General features: G+C 44.6%; 1 protein-coding gene across 3 annotated transcripts in view; it reads left to right on the forward strand.

Annotated features, from left to right (window-relative positions):
* The window catches only part of SLC13A5 (solute carrier family 13 member 5), an 856016-nt gene that overhangs the window by 197596 nt on the left and 638674 nt on the right, over positions 1-19746 (forward strand). For all 3 annotated transcript variants that reach the window (XM_069615030.1, XM_069615028.1, XM_069615029.1), the window contains one exon: positions 7317-7445. In XM_069615030.1, coding sequence (XP_069471131.1) covers positions 7317-7445 — 129 coding nt within the window. The remainder of the gene's footprint in view (positions 1-7316; positions 7446-19746) is intronic.

A 19746-nucleotide genomic window follows, 5' to 3' on the forward strand; every position in this document is an offset into this window, starting at 1 on the left:
GGGATATGTTCTTGTGTGCAAAATGGGGTAAAAGTGACAAAACCAGTCTCTAGGGTTCAAAAAAGGAACAAGGGGACAGTTACCAGTCAATAATACCTTCTACAGTGCTTGGTAGTTCAACAGCGTAGAACAGGCTTCTATGTGCTGTTTGCATAGTTTAAATCAGACTTGAATGCTTAATTTGCTTTGTTCCAGAAAGGGAGAAGGTCTCGAGCCGGGATCCAGCTGAAGTTCATTGTGGTTCAAAGAACTGCCAATTGTAATGGCCACCAGGGTCAGCTCGACAGTTGTTTTCATTGCAGCAAAGACAGCCTGACTGCTGAGAATACACATACTATTCCACAGCTGAACTGGGATCACACAGCTGACACATATGGTATCACACCAATGTGCCTTGGCTAATTGTGAGGGATGCTAGCCACCATAACTCAAACTCAAGTATGGCTTATATTCATAGTTTGATGTGCCACCAGCATAAAATTCACATGGTTATGTAGTTCGTGGAACGGAGTGCATATCTTAAATGCAGCCCTTGCACAGCAGATACTTGGCTGTCACTGTAGCTGTCAAATGGGCATCTCTGACCTCTGAACATGTTCTGTGCCACTGGAGAGCAGGGCTGCAGATCAGGCTACTGATGCAGCAGGGCAAAGGTATACACTTTGCTTTTGGCATGGAGATTACCGAAGAGAAATCTGATTAGCAGATTTCCCTTCCTGAGATGGAATTTCCTGTGTCATTTTATTAGTTTAATAAATAAAAAAAGGCCAGGGCTTTTACATCCTCGCCAGATGGCATTTCGTCAGTGAGTCCTGCAAACCACAACTGCCTTTAAATAGAAAGTGCAGAAACTGCAAGTGTGCAAATATGGTGTGCAAAACAAGTTTGTGAATAGATCAAAGATTAATCCATAATAGTGCAAATTGGTAAATTCAATTCCAATAAAATGCATTCAAAAAAGTTGAAACCAAACAACCACTTGGCAGACAAACAGCCAATTCATGGGTGCAATAGCAAATTAATTATTGGAAGGCTTGTCCTACTGTCTACTTTCCGTCATTATTGGAGAAACATTGAGTAATGGAGGCTGTCTGCTTCCGAAATAGCAAATACATCGGCTCGTCACTTGACCCAATCTCAGTTATTGAACTACACATTCACAACGGCTAGGTGAATCGCCAAGGCAAGAAGCTCTGTGAGCTTCCCTTATCTCCTGATCACTCATGCTTTTATGAGTGGCCTCAACCATACCTTCCTAAGCTGACTATGGAGTGAGTAGAAAAGAAAAAACCCACTGCACATACTCAAAAACACTCCCTCAGAGGTTTCTGCTTGCAGGCACCCACCATTGCTGCTATTGGACATTGTCTGACCCTTGCATTTGTGAGCAGAGCCAACTGGTGACAAGGGGCTTATTACGTGTAGGTATTCTTCCCGTATAATGGCCATCTTTACTGTGGAGTAGCACATGCACATTTCACTAGTGACTATTTCCTGCTGGTTTTATATTTGATTTACTGCAATTGCCTCTACAGAAACTGCATAGCGGTCATCGATATTGTACCCACTGCTTCCCACAGTCTAAGAGCAAACCTTCCTTAGCTGATATCATGTTGTCCCTAATGTGATGCACATTAAATAAAGACTTTAAATTGTGAACAATACTGAGATGTTTCAGACCACATACTCTTCAGTAGTCCCTGAAAAGGGCACATGTACTAAAACTGTACACAACTAAAAGGTAAACGTTTTCACCAATAAGTGACCTTCATTAAGCTCATGAGTGTGGAACACCACTGAACAGGAATTAATTCTGTGAAAGATGTTTCATATCACTTTCAGTGAGAGTAACAGCCTAATTTTGTAGAAATCATTAATTGCATGTAAGAGACCACCAACGGTCGCTCTAACGTGCTGTAGCTTCCCCTAGATGCAATTTTAAACCTTCATCAGTCGGAAGGTAAAGGAAAGCGGCAAGCACGACTAATTCACTCACACTCTTTCATTTTCCCCTCTGTCTCGTGAAAAAGTAAATGCTGCCTGCGGATACGCTTTGCAGGTGTTGGGAAGGAAAGAAAAATTTCCCGAACCCCTCTGCGCTTTAGAGTGAGGCGAGTGCCATAGATAGACGTGCGATGTACCAGGGGGAGAGGGCTGTGATAAGAAACCCTGCATGAACACAATATTGCATGAATTGCAGATGTACATATGCACACATATAAAGAGACACCATTTTGTAGTTATGGTAGACACATTCAGTCCTGCATGGCCGCGCGGTAAACGTATGCTTGATGGAGAAACGGGCCCAAGCACTGATGGTACAAGGACCTGCGCTATTTCCCATAGAAGCTTCCCTTTGTTCCTTAACTGTTGCAATTACTTGTTATCCCAAAAAGGTATGTGCCCTGCAAGGCCACAAGATGGCACCAGGCTCCTCGCTTTGCACATTCATCACAGCCAGGCCACCAGCAGACCTCCAACCCTCACCCAGCCCACCAGGAGTAATGGCACACACAACTGACCCAGTCCATGACCCCTGAATTCCGCGATAGTAGGTGACCTCAGACCACCAACCATAAAACCAGTGGTCATAAAAGATCTGCACGACCATTTCACTTTATCCCATAATGACACATTTTATAATACGAGGCACAGGGAGCAATAAATGAATAGTCCAAAGTGAGGGGGGATGTCTTGTGTGCGGAGAGTGCGACATGAACTGAATAAAGAATGTGTGGGTCTGAATGATCGTGTTCCTCCCCCTGTGCCAGTCCGCAAGTTTCCCAGGTGCATGCCATAATGATATAGCATTATCTTACAATAGTAACTCTGTAATAGCAATCTACAATGAGTATGACCTTCAGTCCCTGGAGAGATGACTCCATTTGATGGAAGACGGACGAGGCTGGGACCAATCACAGCCTGGCATCCCCTATGGTGCAGGCCCATGTATAGGGGCTCACCAAGCAGCCACACGGGCTTTTACTGTAAGGTGATGACGATGTGCTGCCTTATAAGCTTCTGCTTGTACTAATTTGTGGCAGAACGTTCTCGAGCAGCAGAGTTCTTTGCTTGCATCCTTAATTTTGTGCGATTAAAACTTGTTATCCTTGCAAGAAATCTCTTGGCCTTTTTCCCTCACGGGTTGTATTTTTCTCTCACGTGAGCGTACAGGGTCGCGATTACTCATGGATTGCTAAGTAAACTGCTTTGTCTTGAACAGGTTCAAAATCAAGCTGGTTTCCATGGGACTCCATTCATTGTACCCTGCATGAACATCTCATGCAGACATACAACAAAACACACTAACAAGACTGAGGAGGAATGCACAGCGGATTGCTTATTTGTTCCATGAGCTTCCTCTGCCTCATCACTTCTTTAAAATGGGCTGGAGTGTTAAAAGAAGGCACAAAAGTAATGCCCCTTGCTTGCACGCCCCCATTTAACGCACAACACATTGTAAAATGAGTGTCAGAAGGCGCGATGGGATAAAGAAAAGTGTAAAGTGAGGCAAACTCAAAACGTAGGGGGGGTGGTAAATGTATAATGTTTTGCTTTTACATCTCCATGTCCTGCTCCTCCCCATTTAAAATGATGGTGTCTCCCATGCGGGCGTAAAATGAAACTGAATGAAAAGACGGAGGGGGCAGCCTGGGGTAGATCATATTTACCTTTCTGTCCCTCGTTCTTGCCACTGCCGGAAAATGTGGCAGAGCAAGAAATGCATGCATAAAAGCATTACAACTTACTTTTACGGCTCTACTTCCCTGTATGCGCCATTTAAAATTAGGGTGTCGGGCCTTCTTTTCAATGATTTGATTTGTAAAATTCATATTTAAAAAGCATGCGTAAAACGTTCAAACCTGCATCTTATTTAATTCTGAATTATTTGCATTGCGGAGCGGGGACAAGGATTCCAATCTACAAACCCAACACCCCGATACATTCCACTGTATAAATCAGAATGCATTTCCACCAACGTTGATTTGATACTTAGAATGCATTGGACTTCACAGCAATCCATGTGAATGACTCGTGCCGTGCAAGTACATTATGGGAAGACATTTTCCATTGTTTGCACTGTGATGTGCAAACATGCATGGAAACCACGGTCTGCGTGCATTTCCATGCAGATACCACCCTTGTGTGCATGCAGTCCTCTCGCTGCTAATCACAGGGGGAACTGCAAAAGATGTCGTTTTAATATGTGTCGTCCAAGGCCAATCTTAACTTGTCCACATAAGGAAATGCTCATTTATGTAGGACATTGAAATGTCCACTTTCAAGTGCATCCCCACCCAGCGTGCGTTATAGACATTTGAAAGCGGCAAATGTAGACCAATTTGCATTGCGGAGCACATGTGCAAGCAGAGGTGTAATCTACACCACTACAGCCCCATAATGCAGGGTGGCCCCAACAGGGGTAAAAGTGTACAAAAGAAGTAGTGGAAGTATGTTCTTCTCGGCCCTGATGCCCACCAACCCTTACCCACCCTCAACATTCCCAATACAAACCCATGCCTGAGACACGCCTTTCCGCCACTCCATCCCCCAACATTGTGTTTTACAACCGTACTCCATCCCCCAACATTGTGTTTTACAACCGTACTATCAACACTGAAAAACACCGTGAAAGAAAATGACCATCATTATATCCAGTATGTTTCCCCATCGTGTGCAGCTTCACGCACCCTCCCCTTTCCAATCACCCACCATTCACACCTCTGAAGGGACCTACCCAGGGCTATAGCCACACCCAAACTCACCCATTGCCAACAGATACAGATGTGCCTGCAGCAATTTCAGGCTAATCATCCTTAATTGCAAAATACAAAATCTGATCACTGCACGCACCTTAGTGGTCAGCGTTTGTTTTCTGACCAGGGTGTGTTTTCTGCCTTTAAGGGGCGTTGTGTCCGGAGCGGGCTAGTCAAACAAACAAAAGCAAATCAGCTGCCTGAGAGACAATAGTGATATCTGGGGGACTGGGGACCAAATCCCCAGTATGGTGGGGCAGAAAAAGGTTCGCGATAACCTACCGTCCTGAAGCCGTGTTCCAGGTGGCAAAAAGTGAGGAAACGTTGTCCTGTTGCCACCTAATTCAACCTGTGGCACGCTGATTGACCGAAAGCCTCTGCATTTCTATGGTTGCGTCGAATACAATGGCCTACACCCCCACGTTCTGTGTCACACTTCTATGTGGAGCGGAGCAATACAGCACTTGCATACCTGTGATTTAGGGCCCTGAAAAGCCCGCGGACTCATTTTTAGTCTGTAGCAGTTTGGGTGTTAACATCTGGGACGCGCATTTCGTCACTCCGGCAGAAGTATTTCTGCGGTATGGCCATTTGAATTGCGCGAAACAGCGTCTTCAAGAAATGCAGAGGCAAAACAAAGTCTGGGGTTTCTTTGTCAGGTTTCTTTTGTTGTGCTTGTTGTCACTGGCCTCTACACCATGCACAAAGATGTGATGGTTTGGGGTGCGGTATTAAGTGATGCACATCCATGTAAACAAAGACAGAAAAACATGCAAGATCTGTGAAGATGAGCGGAGGTCAGATGAGAAATAGCCCGCTGATTAATGCTTAATATTGGGGATTACGGTAGATAATCCTCATCGCAGGCAATGCCTATCTGGAGCAACGCTTTTTTGGCATTGGGGTGTGTAGCCTGATTAAGGATTGTTAATTTCCAATCTATGTGTCACCAGTGGAAATGGCTGGGTTAGTTGTGAGAAATGCATCGTAAACATATGTATTTAGGTATAACTGTGACAATGAAGATGTGGACCCCGATTTTCATGCAGGTGTAAAACAAGTTGATTCCTATGGACTCAGCCTCAGTTTTGCACCTATAAATGACCAGGCGGATTTCAGGGAAGCCATTAGTAAAGAGCACTTGTAAAGCACCATTTGCAGGCAGTCCGTTTTTCACACAATGGAGAGGAAAATAAGAGTAAAAGTGTGTTAGTCGCTTTTACTCTCCTTTTTTCCTCTGCCTTATGCATGTTTTAAAATTGGTTGCAGGGGACCCAACAGCACATAAGTGATAACGTTTGTGGAATTTGGCATGCAATTTTTGGTTTTCTTTACAAAATAACCTTGTGAAAGGGTCATTTTTCAATAAAATGTTAACTGCATTCAGGGGACCACCAGTGTGAGCACTTACTTCGCATACATGCCAACATTATCCTTTCCATTCGGAATATGCTAGTCCAGTCGTAGTTTAAACTTTGCATTGGGGATTTGTAGTCCTGGATTTCGCCATTGTAAATCCAGGACTAAAAGTTTCAGAATTCAAAGTTAAATCCAGGAGTGGACTAACATCTCTCGAATGGAATGGATCATGTTGGCATGCATGCTATTGGGTCCCATGCATGCAATGTTAAACATTTACAAAACGCTGTGCACATTTGCTAGAGGATTCCTATGGACTCGGTGGGCTCTCCCAAAACGGAGGAGAAATGCACAGAAGAGATGTGCCCATCTTGCACCTAAGAAGGCCACGAACACACATGAGCTGAAGCAGAAAGTGAAGGCGTAACAGCATTACGCCTTGCTTTTTTGGTTTCATTTTGCACTCGATGTAAAATTAAGTACGTTTTACAAGCCAAAATGGCAGGCACACAATTTATTTTGCCTGACGTTTGCTAGAGTTTGCCCTGCCAACCTCCGGGTTGTCTGTACCCCACTGTAAGATGCCAATTTTTCATTAATATTGCTGATTGCAGAGATTAATGGGGCCAATGTGAGCCTTCAAGGTATATCTTTTCACATTAAAACAGTTCCATATAGGACAATGTATCACTTGCTGTGCAGCTGCAATAACATTATTACTTGTAGTGTGGCGTCCTCGAAGCTGCAGCATGTCAATTCGTATCTCGATGATGTCAGCAAATGTTCTCGGAGATTCTTTTTTTAAATGACACTACAACTGGTTGAAAATCAATGTCGAAAGTACCACAATTTCAACGTGATCAGGTTGTTACATACATTTCGGGAAAATCCACCGCTATAATTATACATTAAAATTACATACTTTTATTATTGATATGAATGAAAACATGTTTAGACCAAAAATAAACTGCCAACCCAAAAATTGCAAATTGTAGAAATAGTACAGGTTTAAAAAAAATAACATACAATGATAAAGAAATAAGCCAAGTTAAAATAAAATAAAATAAAATAACGGTCTGTATCCTGATACATCTTTCTGACACAATTCATTTTTACATGGTGGGATATTTATCCAATGCGCTGTGTTCGTAACCTATCTTCTACAGAAAAATAACAGTCACTATTCTTGTTTTGTTTTAGGAAGCAAAATGTGGCTATATCATTATCCTTATGGCGGTGTACTGGTGCTCCGAAGTTATACCCATGGCAGTAACAGCTCTCATACCCGTTTTGCTGTTACCTATGTTTGGCATCCTGGAGTCTAAAAAGGTAAGCAACAGTCCAATATTGCCTGTGAGTATTTATTTCCAATGAAATTAGAGGAGGAATGCCTCGTCAAGGTGCACCCACATAATTTGTATGAGTATTATTCTGTGCAATATGTCACATATGCACACTTGTACCTAGCTAACAAGACATTGCCAGTAGTAGTGTAGAATTGCTGGGTTAAAGCAAACCCACTTAGCATATCAAAAGCAGTTTACATTATGATATGATAAGTCATTTATAACGCACCTGTACACATGTGTTTCTAGTGGATTCCTATGCAATCTTTGTACTCGTCAATATGCACAGTTAGAAAATTACTCTGTCCACTTACCATATCGGTGAAGCTTCCATTACGCCCAGTTGGCATACCACGACTGATTTGATTTCCAGGATACCCATGTAGCACATCATTGATAGTTTACTGTATGCATACCTTGCACGTAATTTCCTGTCTACAGGAGGATCTACATCATGGGCAGTTTCCAATATGCTAGCTTAACCTATCATCGCCCAGACTTGCCACTTCCTTTCAGCAGGTTTTACTATATGTTGTTCGTGCTGGAACAAAGTGGGGTGGGGTGGGCAGCAATATTCCACATGATGGCCTAGGGCTTCGATTGGCAGCTCAACTGCAGCCAGTAGTGGATGCTGGAGTGAAGAGTAGCTGCTACTCACTTACAAGCTGGTTGGGATGTGCAGACCTGCCCAGCCAGCCTCAGCCAGTCTGCTAGTAGTCTAGTCTAGGCATGGCTTGTGACAGCACCTCCTGCTAGGGACATATTTGTACAATGCAAGTGTTATTTGACTTATCAGCATGAAGTAACCTACTTTGCACTGGGCTTAGCAGTGGGGCAGTGTCCGGATTTATTGTGGTGCCAGTAAAAATACTAAATTGGACTTGGTTTTGCATTATCACAATGCCAAGTTATGCACTGGTTAAAGAGCCAGTCCAATGACAACATATGTTCTGGTGTTAGCATGTGCACTTACAGTAGCACACATCTTGTAATTGTGCTGGCTCCAACACCACACACTTACTTTCTTTGTGCCAGTGCTATGAGAAAACATGCTGGGTCATTGTACGAAATGCTAACAATAGCCCTATCACAATAACCCCATTTGGCTGATTTTAGTCCTGGTGCAAGGACAATATTTGAATCCGTGTTGACACTGGGTTAGCGCAAGCCCTATCACTTATTAAAATTATTTCATTGCTACAGTGCAAATCTAGGTGTTGTGTTGGCTCTATAATCCGTAATGTATGCTGGCTATATTAGTAGTGTAATATTAGTAGACGTAAACGTCTGACAATGCTGTTATTCTATCAATTAGCACAGTTTGATATAGTGCAAAGTTGAGCACAACATATCAGAACATTACAAAACATGTCATATCCACGATAATTATGATATCTTGTCAGGAAAAGTCATGACATGACATGACATTTCATGGCATGAATATATGTCATGATATGCTGTATATATGCCATGCCTTGACATTTCATGTAATTACATATTTCATTATATGTCATTATATGCCATTCCCCATCATGTCATGATATCTCAAGTCATGAGATACGATGACAATATGACATCATGAAAGGACGTTCTGCTATGACATAAAAAAACAATATAAGCAAACAGTTTGAGAAACATAGTAATCTCAAATCTAATAAACACGCAACATATTTGCAGTTTGCAAAATTCGAACGTGGTTAGGCCAATACGATCCCACTACACTCCAATACTGACAACCCCATTATACTTCCAGTTTTAAAAAAAACTTTATTTTATTAGCTTTGCTGAACAATCAAGTCACATCAAAGATAATCTCAATAGGACCAACAATAATGTGATTATACCAATAGGGTGGGTTTGACATGTCAGTGACTTCGGCAGTCTCTATATTTATTTTTTATTTATTTAGTTTTATATTTGTAAAGCGCCTGGCAGCCCGGAGGCAACGCTGCACTGTTTCAAGAATGTGACTTAGTTACAGGGGTTGGGGTACGCATAAATTATACATTGTTTTCAGGCAGTGTTTCAATGGTCATAAGTTGAGTAGTAGGGTGGGATACCTTTCATCAAGTGTTTCCTTTGATAGGCGGCCCCACCCCTTTACCACGCCCTGACCCCCTATAAATTTGATTGAAGCACTATACATCTAATGACCCCCAAAATGTTTATATACATTTTATATAAATGTGATAACCCTGCTGTAGTGTATATATAATTTCATGGGGCTGTATCTGAACCCCTATAAATGTAATTGAACCCCAATAAATGTGGTGACTCCCAAACAAGGGTATATATATTTTATATGATTTTTATATAAATTTGATAAGAATTTCAATGAGTTTGATATAAACTGTATATAGATTTACCTGAACCCCTATCAATTTAATTGAACCCCAATAAATGTGATGCCCCCTAAGCATTTTTATATGCATTGTATATGAATTTTATACAAATGGATTTGATATAAATAGGTATATGTCTATGGTTGGTTCTAAGGCTATGACACTATTAGGGTGGGATCTCACAATACGGATATATAGCAGTTATTGTAGGCCTTAAACATGTGGGGCCTCATTACACGGATGGCGGTGAACCATGGCGCTACTAGCGCCATGGTTCATGCCGGTAAAATACCGGCACTGCCTTGGTGGAAAGGGGAATTACTGCCCTATTCCAAGGTTGGCGGGGCGGTAATTCCCCCTTCCACCATTGCCCTTCCCCATTCCCATTTTTGCCCCATAGGGCTCTATGGGAATGGGGAAGGTGCTAATTACCGTACCGCAAATTGCCGTACCGTAATTAGCTCCCTGGTCCCTTTGCGGGTTGGTTTTTACCGCCTGCAAAAAGCAGGCATTAAATTCCCCAACCCGCAAAGGGACCTCGTAGTAAGGCAGTAAGGGTTTACCAGTACTGGTAAAATACCGGTACTGGTAAACCCTTACCGCCTACCGTGTTATGAGGCCCGTGGACTCTTCAGTCTTCTCGGGGTTCGCCAGCATGGTGTCAAGGAATATGTAATTATGAACAGCTACAGTTGCAATGAGAAGAGAACTGCCCCCGGCAGCCCCTGCGATCCCAATGATGTTTTTTTACCTTATTGCCTTAAGAGAAGATACAAGACTCTTCATGCAATAGATGACTCAAAGGGCCTCATTACACGGATGGTGGTGAACCATGGCGCTATTAGCGCCATGGTTCATGCCGGTAAAATACCGGCACCGCCTTGGTGGAAAGGGGAATTACCGCCCTATTCCAAGGTTGGCGGGGTGGTAATTCCCCGTTCCACCATTGCCCTTCCCCATTCCCATTTTTGCCCCATAGGGCTCTATGGGAATGGGGAAGGCGCTAATTACGGTACCGCAAATTGCGGTACCGTAATTAGCTCCCTGGTCCCTTTTGCGGGTTGGTTTTTACCGCCTGCAAAAAGCAGGCGTTAAATTCCCCAACCCGCAAAGGGACCTCGTAGTAAGGCGGTAAGGGTTTACCGGTACCGGTAAAATACCGGTACCGGCAAACCCTTACCGCCTACCATGTAATGAGGCCCAAAGTCTTTGATGCGGACGGTGAAGTTTAGGTGCCCAGTGAGAGCATGGATACACGTTCTGTGAGGAATCAGTGGCTTCTCATCGCCACTGACATGGGGCAGGATGTTGTAGATGTAATTCAAAACACTCAGGTGAGAGCAACCAAAGATATGGCTAATTTGTAAATTACGTTTGGTGCTGACGTTGGTTGTTGAGCAGCCCATGGGCGTAGAGCCTGTGCCATCATGTTTAGATGTGAAACATGCAAAATGGAGTCTGCATGATCAGACTCATATCCATTGTCTTCAGAGATGAGGTGGGGGCGAGTGAACCTAACCGCCTGAACATTTGGGCAATACAGAAGGTTGTGGAGTGTTGATATCAGATGTTGTGCCAGCCAGTGGATATAGTTTTAAAGTGATACCTTTTAGGGGTGTGACACCTAATCCAAAGTTAAAACCAGGTGTTTCTATGTTTGTCTACTGCTTCTAGCTGATAGAAAGGATGTCAATGAGGAGAACCAAGCTATAGCAGACACTGTCAATATTTACTGTGTTTGCTGCTGAAATCAAATTGAAAACCCGGGAAGTTTCAATAATAGACTGTGTAAGCAATATATCCCGATAAAGGAGAACGATAGTGTTAAAGACGATGCAGTCACAACAGGTAGGATCTGGGCTTATATCCTAGCCATTCAGGGTTTTACAGCCACAGTGGTGCAAACGTTTTTAAAATGGCACTTTCAGTGTGGTGCGCCGGGCATAAAACTGAAGATCCACAGCAGGAGGGTCATGATGTTGGTAATATCCTATACATATAAATCATTATGCAAAATATGATACATGCTGAGCCCTAGAGGTCTTGTAAAAAGGATGCATTTAATAGAGCCATCAACCCAGCTAAGGGTTAGGAAAGGGGTGGCAGAGTCAATGTCTAAAACATTATGGGTTATACAAGTGGTGTATAAGCCCCTCTTGTAAATGAAGCATTTTAGACGGGAGTGTCCGCTGTGTGTTAGAAGTATAATTGAGAAAATGCTTCTCAGGTGGGGGATAAAGTATATTTAGGCATACAATAGATAAATGGTCACGGTGGCCCATGAACTGACCTATTAAGATTGAGAATGAAGATAATTTACATGTCTTCACGTCTATTAGCAGGAAATAAAAAATGAACACCTGTTAGGAAGCAGACAATTTTATGTCAAACCAGCCAGTGGATGTGTACAGCAGTTAATGTTGGCCTTACTTAAAGAGCATATATGCAGCATATCCCCAAGGCTTGTATGTTATCTGCAAATACCACCACAGGCATGCAAATGTGAATGTAACCATGTTCTATGTATCGCAAACCTATGTTTCAACAGATGCCACCCTAAAATGGAAAAATTGCTATAAAGGGGGGTTTTGATGATTTAAAGGCTATGGAACTTTCATTAATGCTGGAGGTGTATGACATGCAATATCATTTCCCAGCCGTTAAAGGATATTGGCTGTTTGATAGGGAGCTTTATGAATTTCTATCAGCCAATGCTATACTATGTATGTATGCTTATCTACCTGTTGAATGGCAGCATGTATATAAAGTAATTGAGCATACTGCAGAATTTGTAGCCCGATTGATAACTGTACAGCAACAGACAATGTGAATACAAATCTGAGAGTGTAAATCTGAATATAAATCTGATGTAAATGTCAATGCAAATCTGTTTGTAAAATGTAGTTGTGTCTTTATGTCCAACGGCTATGGGGTGACCATGTTCTGAGTAAAGTTGTCCAAAATATATTATGAGGAAGGGGGTGTTGGTAGTTATGGAGGTGTTTAGGGATTGTATCGTAAACTGAGAACTGCTGTTGAGAATGTGTCAAGAAGCGATGTCAAGATGTGGCTTTTGGATTAGGCGTCCTACCCACTACACAAGCCGGTCCGAAAAAGTTTTAAATAACGAATGACCGTGGTATCTGATATCTATCAACAATGGCAGTCTGATCTCTTCTGAATATTCTATCTCTCATCAGTGTTCTATCAAAATATGCCTGTGTTGAGGCTTTAGAGACAAGACGGGGTCCAGTGTGGTGATGGCTTTTAAATACATATTTAACAGATTGTGAGTACTTGTTAACCTACAGTTTCTAAATAAACTACAATGGATCCTTCTAAATCACGCGATGCACCATTTCATAGCGCACGCCGAAGTTAAAGCCTCTATTGTAGACTGTTTTATACAAACTCTAAAAACACAGGCCTGGCATTTCTCCACAGATCAAAACACCCATAGATATGTGGATGTTTTACCCGAATTTATCAATGTGTATAACACACATCATAGTTAACCTACCCGATAGCTGTAACACCCCAGAATTCCTTGCAAGTCTGGAAAAATCTGTATGCCAAAATACTTTTGGAAAAGGTGACACAATTTCCCTTTAAAAGGGGTGAACATGTGTGGCTCTCAATGCCATCTTTACAAAGGGGTATGAACAGAACTACAGCAATGAGATCTTTATAACAGGTGGAGTGGCTCACCGGGAAGGTGTTTATATATACACAGACTAATTGATCACTTAGGGGAAGCTGTTCTAGGTGTTTTCTATAGGGAGGAAATCCAGAAAGTCAGCAAGACCAACAGAGAGTTTATAGAATAGAAAATGTCATAACCTTAATGGAGGAGGTGCTAGGAAGCAATATCTAGTGAAATGGCTGGGGTGGCCTATGAAATTCAACAGTTGGGTGGGCAGCTGCTCTCTTGAGGACACAGATGTTTAGCAGGAACGTCCTGGAGTCTACATCTTTTTACATTATGGTGCCCAGCACCACCTACGCATATACATTTCAGGAGAACACAATATCCAACTTAACTGTGAAGTTGGCCAAACCCGTGAATTTGGAAGTTCAATACGTCCATTCATGGGATACTTTAGGCAACGGGGATGCCACGTTTATCATAAAACGAACAGACCCTCTGAGGCTTTCATCAGGGTGGTTCGCCAAGATGCTTTTCTTGACGAGTTTTGGAGGACCTCATCTTAACACTCCCACAAGGTCTATAAATGAAGCCTGATCCATCCTGCCCCTCCTTTTTTATGTTTGGTGATAAGATTGGCAACAGCTGTTTTCACACTCCCCAGGACATCTTTTGCAACACTGGTGGCAGCCATTTTTACGTGTGGTTTAGCTAATTCGAAGCATTAGCATAGGAAGGGCATTGCGCATCTGAAGAGGCTTCTAAAGATACATCTGAGCCCCGCTCCATACTTCATAGGGCTCCCACTAAAGTATGGCTGATCGCCGAAGCCGCCCTGGGTCCTATAATATTCCATCTAGGCCCTGGCATCGCCATAGTTCTTCACCACGGCCATTGTAACACTGTTTCATTAGTCTTTGAGCCGCAGCGGTCTGAAGTGCAACTGCAGCACGATTTTCTCTGCATTTAAATGATACAAACTGTCCTTGATCATCTCGGGGGCGGGTGCCAGCAGGCAGGAGGCGAGTCACCCCCCCCCCCCCGATCAAATGCATGCACAAATGATAGCCCAGCATATGATGCCCCAGTGGACAAGGACACAAGTCAGCAGACCCAGAAGCTGGTCCGGCAAACAGGGTAGAGTGACGGGGTGGCACATTAGCCACCATCCACCGCAGCCATGAGTCAGGGCACCAAGGGCACCCCTGAGCGCCACATCAGCGGCAATGGCAGTCAAGTGAACCAAACAAATGTTATGCGCACCACACACCTACTGGCACATCGACATGTGACCAGCTTGCCAATCACTGTGTCCCACAGTACAGTCCTGCTGGCTGCACAGCAGTGTCCCATATGATATGATATGATATGATATGGCATTTATAACGTGCCTATACACAAGTGTTTCAAGGCGCGACGAGGCAAGGGAGGGGAAACAGAGGGACGACAGAGACAAGGATCCTGCGAGGCCAGGTGACATTGAGATCACGCAAGTGCAGGGGAGGGGGGAAAGGGGAAAAGGGCAAAGGGGAAAGGCGAGGGGGCAGTGCAGTACATAGGATAACAGTAAATAAATAAGGACAATAAATAAAAGTGCAGCCAGCTGGTTGCAAGTGCAAGGGTAAGTGCAGACATCAGGTGTCGAGTGCTAGTGGGAGCTGCAGGGATGCAGAAACAGTCGCAGAGTGCAAGGGTTGCCAGGGGGCAGTGCAGGTGTGCAATAGAGCCATGACAGTGCACTGTAACAAGCCACTCCACCCCACCACAATGTGAGTGACTCCCTGGGAAGGGATGTGGGGCCATGAAGGACCACAAGCATGCATGTCAGACATAAGCTGCCCAGCATCGACACCCAGCCCTACCCAAATACAGGCCAATGACCAACAAGCCATGGGTCACACTCCCATTTCTACAAGCAACCCAATGACGCTGGGCCCACATGCATCCTCCCATGCCCATTTGCCCATATGTGTGTGGTCACACTCTGTACCATAGCAATTCTATGTCAAGACGGAGGTGGGCATTAAGCTTTCTCTTCTCTTTATTTTTTACTCTCCAGCAGTTTCAACAAATAGTATACATTTTTAAACTTTCTTTTTCAAAACTTTTTTTTTCTTTGAAAAAACTTCAAGTCCCATCATTCCTGTAGTCCCTAGGTGTCTGTCCATGTGATCTAGTCCTTCCTCTTCCTCTGTCCTTCCTCTTCTTTTTCTGCTCTCCATAGATAAGTACCATCTTACTTTAGCTGCGTAGAGCATACATGTATAACGTGTGATTTAGAAAGTTTGACTACGTTTTTCAGCGTTATAAGTATTATATGTATGGGGATAATGATTAGGCCCCTGGGACGCGCGAAGAGGAGTCGGAGGCCCCGTGTCGCACTATACGGCACCTCAGGGGCCTGCCGAACTCCTCTCAGACAGGCAGCGCGGCCTGCTAGCCGCAAACAGCTCCCACATTCAGGGTGGCAGAACAAGCTCGCGAGCGGGATATTAATTCCCTACTCGCGGCCGCTGGGAAACAGCCCCCACTGTTGCAGGGGCGGAGCTATAGAGGAGTTGTGCTCGCGCTTCGAGAGGGAGCCGGAGCAAACTCCCTAAAGCACGGTCCCCACCCTCGCAAAGGTGGGGCCACCCACGGAGCAAACACCAGTAAGAGAGCGCAAAAGCTCAGAGCAAGGAGCCCCCACCCTCACGGAAGCGGAGCTTCAGGCCTAACGCTCCAAGGGAGATTCAATTTCCAAATATAAAGTGTTACAGAGCTAAATAAACATGGACAAACTCGTGTAGCTAGCACATAAAAACAAGAGTGTTTCTTAACACGTGAATAAACTACTGTCTCTAGACAATCCTGCACAGATACAGCTACAGTGCAGTGAAGGTGCAGCCTCAGGAAAAAAGTGAATCCGTGGACGTGCCACTACACCTGGAAAGGTATTTGGTCAGGCACCTGTCAGCACAAAAATGTCAAACTTCGAATGGAGCGAAGAGGAGCAAGAGGCAGTCTACCAAGAAGACTTAGCCTATAGCTTCAAAGAAGCGCTGGGAGATTCACTAACAGAGGCAAGGGGTCAGACCCCTACAGGAAAGACTACATACAATAGAACTATTTCTGAGCCAGAAGGAAGAACGCACCAAGCAAGAAGAAAGCACGTCCACGAGGGTAACTTCAAAAGACCCTAAGGGGTGTAATAAGGCTTGGAAGAGCAAAGACTCTTCTGACCCCCCAGGCCAATTGGAAGGGGCTGGTTGCAAGAGCCCCAGAGGCTTCAAATGCTTTCAATAGACTGAAAGAAGCGTTCATGAAAGGTTCACAGGTGCCGAGCCTCGAGACCCCCTACCCTGGGGATAATAATATGGGTTATCCAGAGGATGGCTCCCCTGAAGGTTTCCCAGAAGAGGAACCGCCGATATCCCCCACATCCACCCAAGAGGATGCAGATAACCAAGGGGACCAGGGAAGTCAACCCCTGCCTAGGAAAAGGCTGCGAAAAACTCCATAACATAGAAGAAGAATAAACTTCAGATATGTTTCAGCCAGAGGAGATCAGAAACCCAAGATCCTCGGAGTGGGTGCCTTCACCGAGAGTCGCGAAGTATATGACGCAAAGACTGAGGAAAGCACTTGAGAAAGAGGTTAGACAAAGACAAAGACTGAGGGCTGAGTGCTCAAGACCAAACCTATCGGTCAAGGTCGCAGAAGCTCCAGAATTAGACCCGAAAATGTTATCGTTTGTCTCCAAATCCAAGAGAAGAAAAGGCATAGACTGCTCGTGGAAAAGTTGTCAAGAAAAAGTTCTCGACCTAGCCGGACCCCTGGCTAAAATAATGGACCTAGCCGAGCGAGCGAAGGACACAGGCGAGGAGGTAGACCCCGGAGTCCAAGCGAATTGGGCCCAGCGAGCCGTATGCCTACTAGGCAATGCAAATTGTGCAATTTCATCTAAACGCAGGAGAGGTCTCCTGCTCAAAATCGACCATAAACTAGGAGATCTGTCATCATACGAGGCTTGTGTGGCAGCTCAGGGCCTATTTTCGGAGAGACATTCGGCAAAGAAATGGGGAGATTCGTAGGAACCTACACCTCCCTAGAAAAGGCACAAGCGACCATGAAGAAAATCTTCCCAGGGAGAGTTTTTGGCGGGACCGGTCACTACAGAGGTCGCTCGACCGGTCGATACCAAGCATTCAGCAGGCCTCAGAACAACAGAAACCAATACTGGGAGACCAGGCAACCAGACGCCATTTTTACCCCAAGAGGCCGCTTCCCTAGAGGAAGGCGAGGCAGAGGACAGGGAAGAGGACAACACTTCCCCACAGGTGAGAAATTTTACATATCCGCCAGTAGGGGGGAGGACAGCGATATTCTGGGAAAATGGTTGCTCGCTTTCCAGCGACGCCTGGGTCCTGCAGACAGCGAAAGGCATGCACATAGAATTCACAGAGACCCCTACACAAATTCAAGCACCGTGCCCCCTATCCTCGACACAGACAGAGAAAGAGCTGCTAAACGCAGAGCTGCAAAGCCTAGCAGAAAAACGGGCAATCGAACCATGCGTAACACCCCCAAGATTTGTGAGCAATATGTTTCTGGTCCAATGGAAAGACAAAGTGAGACCAGTGATAAACCTGAAACACATGAACAACTGGGTGGCCTACAACCATTTCAAAATGGAAGGAACCCACCAGCTCAGAGACACGCTCAGATAGAGCGACTGGTTAGTAAGGATAGACTTGAAAGATGCTTACCTAACGATTCCATTGCAGAGAGATTTCCGTCGTTCCTAGCGTTCGACTGGGACAGGCAATTATGGCAGTTCGCAACAATGCCATTTGGGCTGTCCTCAGCGCCATGGGCATTCACGAAGATCATGAAACCAGAGGCAGTGGCAATCAGAGAGAAGGTAATTCGGATGATTATATATCTAGATGACAACCTACTGATGGCCGACAGCAGAGAGACGCTTGCCTATCAGACCGACTGGGTGGTGAAACTCTTGACCTCCCTAGGTTTCCTAGTGAACGGAGAGAAGTCAGAGATGATACCAACAAAGAGGATAGAATTCCTGGGTTTTGTTATAAACATCAAGTCTGCAACATTGGAACTCCCGAACAGAAAGATCAGAGACATAAAAATAGAAATAAGAACATGTCTCAGCAAGACGAACATATCACTCCGCACTATAGCGCCAGTAGTAGGCTTACTAGCAGCATCGATACAAGCGATATTCCCACGGCCATTACAGTATCGGGCCCTGCAAAGGCTGAAGATAAGACACCACCAGCTAGTACCATGGATCAAGAATCCAGAACAGAACTGGAATGGTGGTTAGCAAACATGGAAGCCTGGAACGGGAGAGCCATTTTCGGTGACCGGCCAGACTTAATAATAGAATCGGACGCCAGCAGAGCAGGCTGGGGAGGCCGTTGCGGAGATCTCCAGACAGGAGGGAGATGGAGCGCGGAGGAACTCCAGTTACACATTAACTGCCTTGAATTATTAGCAGGATCCTTTGCGATCAAGGCGTTTACGAAACGAAGAGTGAATTCTTGTATTCTGCTGAAAATTGACAATATTTCAGCAGTCAAGTACATCAATCACTTAGGAGGGACGAGATCCAAATTGCTAGCGGAAAAAGCCAAGGACTTTTGGCATTCCTGTCTAGAATCGAGGATCTCAGTAGTAGCCGAATACTTACCAGGTTTGTTGAATGTAGTAATGGACTGGAACTTCAGGCATCTCTCACACTCCAGCGACTGGATGCTGGACCGGAAGATATTTCGGCAGCTTGAAGAGCGATGGGGCCCAGTACACACAGATCTGTTTGCGTCCAGACTGAAAGCACAGAAAGAGAGGTTTTTCAGCTGGAGATTAGACCCAGCTGCAGCCGGAGTGGATGCCTTCCTGCAAGACTGGAGAGAGCAGATACTTTACGATTTTCCCCATTCATAATGGTGAGCAGGGTACTAGCAAAAGTATGCAGAGAGGCAGCGAACTTAATAGTAGTGGTTCCGATCTGGAAATCCCAAGTATGGTTCCCAGCGCTCATGGAACTAATAGCAGACTACCCGAGAGTACTTCCTCAAGGAGAGATCCTCCTCACGTACCCAGTTGGGTCATTTCACCCTCTGAGAGTGAAGGGGACGCTGCCATTGATGGCATGCAGGATAGCAGGAGACGCTGGAATCTCCCAGGAATTTCGGCACAAGCTGCAAGCCTCATCGCCGAGTCATGGGCGCCTTCAACTAGAAGGAGCTACGACGCAGCTTGGAACAGGTGGTCGACGTGGTGCAAAA

Source organism: Ambystoma mexicanum, chromosome 9 (assembly GCF_040938575.1).
Source record: "Ambystoma mexicanum isolate Mex_15411 chromosome 9, UKY_AmexF1_1, whole genome shotgun sequence".
Lineage (NCBI taxonomy): Eukaryota > Metazoa > Chordata > Amphibia > Caudata > Ambystomatidae > Ambystoma > Ambystoma mexicanum.